Source organism: Dendroctonus ponderosae, unplaced genomic scaffold (genome assembly GCF_020466585.1).
Source record: "Dendroctonus ponderosae isolate FM_Combo_2020 unplaced genomic scaffold, Dpon_F_20191213v2 Dpon_F_20191213_2, whole genome shotgun sequence".
In the NCBI taxonomy this organism is placed as follows: Eukaryota; Metazoa; Arthropoda; class Insecta; order Coleoptera; family Curculionidae; genus Dendroctonus; species Dendroctonus ponderosae.
The window spans coordinates 18,416,767-18,421,484 of NW_026018165.1; the positions used below are offsets into that span (position 1 = coordinate 18,416,767).

Genomic DNA, 4,718 nt, shown 5'->3' on the forward strand with positions numbered 1-4,718 from the left:
GAAAGCACGGGAGATCACTTCGCCTTTGATAATGTCCACCGCAGTTGTGGACGAAACGTCAGGAAGAAATTCCCATAGACCACGGCTTCAAAGCCTGGAAAACATTCCTAAATGTGAATTAACCGGCCGTGAAAGCCTTCATAGTCTGATTTTTTAGAAACCTGGGTTAATTTGAATTTTGTCTGGGTTTGTTCAAGGTTTTTTGCGCTTGATTGGGTTTGTTTGGGCAAATTAAGGGAAACTCTGCTTAAACAGTTGTAAGTGGAAACMGATGGGAAAATGAAGCTTGTTGTGGAAGCTTTAAATCTCCCAAGCTTTAAAGAKCAATCGTTCTAATGCGKTTGCTATAAAATGAGTTTTGTGGGCGYTTGATCAACAACAAACAAATAATTTTGCYTTTGCACTTGAACTCCAACATTAACTTTTTGAGCGCGTTGTATGAAATTTGGTCTTCATCAATTTGTTCTAAATCCCTCAATTTTCTGGCAACTTACCCTTGGATTTGGGAAGGTTGAGAACCAAAGGCTTAGCAAGTTTCGAGTAGAAGAGAAACTCATTTTTCACAATTTCCTCCATGTTACACTGAGAATTTGCATGCAAATCGCATTGTTTGAGTTGAAAATACGGAAATTTGGAGAGACAAAAAACGCGCTAGAATTTCCAACAAAAATTTTGACTGACTGTCACATAAATTTGGTCTAATTATTGGCACCAGCAGGTTTAAAGCCGTAAGCAGTTCACCTAGTACCAGCTTCAATTAAAAATCAACAAAATGTGGGGTTGAAAAATGTATTCATTTTTAATAACAGTAGGCTGGAAAAAAATCCAGAATTTTAAGGCCAATTGAGGCTCAATGGCATCAGTTATTTACGCCCAAAGTGGAAATAAACATCCGGAAAAATCCCACATCAGGGCGCCCTTGGAGATTATCAGGGATCGTTAGGCCAACGCAAGCGCCGCTCGTTTCCAGCATTTCCCAGATAGGGCGACTACGAAATTCAACAGTTTTCCTCGGGAAAATATCGCGAAGATGCTGACCACAATCATGGCAGAGTTTTAGCCGAGTGAGCGGTGAAAAATCCTGCAGGATCGAGCAACGTGTTACACAGTTCTTGTTTCCTTAATTTTCCCTTATTTTCCGTTTGCTCATTGGGTGGAGACACACAGGCAAAATCAACAGGTAATAATAGCATGGGGAAAGAGGTCCAAAGGAGCAACACTTTGCCTTAAATGCAACGCTGTTGAGCTCAAATTTACAGCTGCTTGAATGAATAAATCGACGCCTAAAACGTAGTTTTTGAAACTGTTTGCAAACATCTCTGCTATTGACTAATTTAACGAGGCGATTTTTAAGCCGCTTTTCCAGTCAATATCAGAGTGAAGGCTTCTTTCAACTTTATCTGTTGTTCATAACGCGGATTTGGGCTTGGATTGGAACTTGAACGACTTGAAAAGACTTCGATCTGTTAGCTGCTGTTACCCAAATCCGAAAACTCAGTTAATTTTGAAAAAATCTTCGATATCTGTTTGAATAGATGCCGGAAAGCGTGCTCTTGCCCGCCAGCTACGTAACGATGGCAGAGGCCGAGCCGGACTTGAGCACCTTTGAGAACAAGAGCGGCCTTGCTGAGGACATGAAGTTTTTGGCCAGCATGCCAGAGCTTTGCGATGTCACGTTTTTGGTGGGAGAGACCAAAGAACCGGTCTGTGCAGTAAAAGCGGTGCTGGCTGCGCGTTCTCGAGTTTTCCACAAAATGCTCTATCAGGTAGTGGAGCCGCTCAATCGCAGCGACCGGTTTTACCACCCGGGTTTTGCAGGCTCCAAGTCCGCAGCGCAAGAAAGAACCGCCGCCACGAGAAAACAAGCTTCGCCTCTTCCTCAAACGGTCCTCTGAGCCGCTGTTGAACCTCCAGAACGCCTCTCAGCAGGTAGAGTAGCGAACTCTGGGTTTTACTTAGACAGCTAAACTGAACCCTTTGGGATGATGATTGCCAAATTTGTAAAAACCTGGCGTTTGGGAATCGTTCCTTACGTTTAGAGCTTTAAATAACTGCATAGACTTAGGGTTTAGTATTTGACAGTAAATAATCCTTGTTATATATTATACGTTTAGAGAGGCTACACCCAGCAGCTGGCTTCTATCCAAGAGGTAAAACATGCACTCCTCCGAATCCAAAATCAACCTGTTGCTTCATATGCCTTGCCTTTATATTTCACTTAGATTTTAGCAGATTTAGGGCTCTTAATGTGCATTTGTTCAATTCAGATTTTTTCCTTATTATATATAGAATTTAGGTAGATTTAATTGTAAATTAATCTTGATGGAAGCAGGAAGCCGACGACTCAACTGAGAGGTTTGGTTAAAAACGGGACTTTCTCGGGTGCTTCTTCCCAATTTGATGATTAAATGGTCCCTCTTGAAGCCTCCGGTTTTGTTCTTTACTTTCTTTAGTTCAGCGCAAGTGTTGTAGCTTCACCAGCATCATCTTCAAGGGCTTCAACATGGTTGTTTTGTATCGCTTTTTCACTTGAACCATTCTGGAATCACTTTGTTCTCGCTTCATCCGTTCCCAGTTTTCCTAATTATGCGCAATGTCGATATCTTCTGCGCTAAAAACTAAAAAAAAGTTGTCATCAGCAGGCATTTGGGAAAATTACGTTTGAGTATTGAACGAGTGCACAAGTAGGAGGATTTTATAGGTTGGCAATCACTCTTGCCCTGCGAGTAAACACCTGCTGCATATGTTGATATATCAAGCCTCAGTTGCACCGAACGAAAGTAAAAGTCCTCAATTAATGCATGTGGTAGTTTGTAAGTTTTCCATAGCAGTAGGACTGTTTTAAAGTCCCTTCACACTCTTCCTCAACCAGTTCGGTTCTAGAAAATGTCAGATTTAGGATGCTGAAGATTTCGTATGTAAATAACTGATCTTGCCCGGTGATGCTCCAACAATTCACCGATGAGATCCAACACTGCATGTTAGTTTAGCGACTTAGTGAAATTAACAAGACTTCCATCCACACCCACTCTTTAGGTCTAGAGTACGAATCTTCAGGCTGCTGAAGCAATTTAGGTCCGATTTTCCTTTTTAATGCATGTAACTAATTCTTCTTCCTGCCACCTTAAAAAACGTGGTTTCTTTTCTTCATATGCGCAACAGCCGCAGTCGCAACAGCACCAAACGCTCATCATTGAAGAGTTTGAACCCGACGTTTTCCGCCAACTGATCGAGTACATTCATACAGGGTGTGTCACTTTGCAGCCCCGAACCTTACTGGGTGAGTAGGTGAAAAGTTGCGGATATTTTGCGGATGATGAATGCCCCCTATGCGGTTCCAGGCGTGATGAATGCAGCGGATTACTACGGCCTGGATGAGCTGCGAAGAGCGTGTGCCGGATTCGTTCAATGCTGCATCAACGTTGATACTGTATGCGCGTTGCTTTCTTCAGCTGAGCGCTACATTCAGTATAAGTGCACCAAATCGCTGGTGCAAAAGGTGCTGCAGACAGGGAATTTTTAATGGTTCAAAAAACTGGAGTTTTTCATGCTGCAGGTTCTGGAGTTTGTGGATGAGCATGGAAACGAGGTGTTGAACTTGGGTTCCTTCACTTTGCTACCCCAACATGTTGTGCGGCTAATTTTGGCCAGAGACGAGCTTCAAGCCGATGAGTTCACCAAGTTTCAGGCTGCACTCATGTGGGGTAAATTGGCAGTTTACTCATTAATTAGGAAGTTTAGCAGCAACGTTTGAAAATGTGCGGTTTTAGGTAAGAAGTATTGTGACAACAACTCGACCACAAGCCTGAAGGACGTCATTGGCAACTTCATCGAATACATCCAGTTTCACAAAATTCCTGCAAACGTCCTGATGAGGGAAATTCACCCGTTGCAGCTGGTTCCCTACACCACCCTCATGAATGCTTTGGCTTATCAGGTGCAGTACCGTAATACGCAGAAAGTTCCACTTGCTACAATCCATTAAGTCGCGTCTCCTCTAGTTATGTCTCTAAATATTTTGGTCATTCTGTGTGCTTTTATATATATAACTAACCAAAAAGACGTTTTGCGAGTAAATGTTCCGCACTATGCCCTCCCGCATGTATATTATGAAAGTAGCTGGTAGCTCCTGTTAAACCCGACCTCCATCACTACTCATTCCAGGCAGACCCAAACAGTGTTGACCCCGGAAAATTGTCCCCCAACCGGGTAAGACGCCAGGACCAAGGAAGATCGATGAGCGTGCAGAGCAGCCTGGACCCCTACGGCTCCAACACGACTCTGAGCTCCTCCGGATCTTCTGAGCTCGCTTCTTCTGATGGCAAGCATAACTCCAATTAACATAAGGCCACTGGTGTGCCCCAACCCGCAGCTCCACCTCCCGGAGCCTCACCCAGCTCCTACCCCACCTCCAGTGCCCCCCTAGTAACCTCTAGCGGCCCTAGCAATACGGCTTCGGTAAGCTCAAGTCCGCTGCACCAGGTGCAGGTGCATTCGCCTCCCACTCTGATGGTGTCTGCCGCCTCTCCGAGTGCAGCCAGCAGTACGCAGCCCTCCCAGCCCTCTTCTCCTGCCCACACTTTTACGTTCACCATTATCATGAAGAAGGTCACTCCGAAGCAGGAGTGGACCGATTTGTAGGGGCGGCGCAAAGGGTCAATGGATCGTATGATGGGGTCGACGGAGGTTCTCATTTAAAGGTGCCTTTGGTACCGAAT

The 4,718-nt window shown here is 44.5% G+C and overlaps 2 protein-coding genes across 6 annotated transcripts in view; one reads left to right on the forward strand and one right to left on the reverse strand.

Annotated features, from left to right (window-relative positions):
* The window catches only part of LOC109545360, a 15,111-nt gene extending 14,405 nt beyond the window's left edge, over positions 1–706 (reverse strand). For all 3 annotated transcript variants that reach the window (XM_019916021.2, XM_019916022.2, XM_019916019.2), the window contains exon 1: positions 495–706. In XM_019916021.2, the coding sequence (XP_019771580.2) occupies positions 495–576 (82 nt within the window). In that variant the 5' untranslated portion in view covers positions 577–706. The remainder of the gene's footprint in view (positions 1–494) is intronic.
* Positions 707–958: 252 nt separating this feature from the next.
* On the forward strand, positions 959–4,718 carry LOC109545348 (serine-enriched protein; the record flags this gene model as incomplete). Of its 3 annotated transcripts, none has more annotated exon segments than XM_019916001.2 (9): positions 959–1,180; positions 1,536–1,766; positions 1,819–1,929; positions 2,115–2,150; positions 3,163–3,280; positions 3,342–3,499; positions 3,557–3,704; positions 3,771–3,937; positions 4,169–4,718. In XM_019916001.2, coding segments are annotated over 8 exon segments (1,014 nt in total). In that variant the 5' UTR covers positions 959–1,180.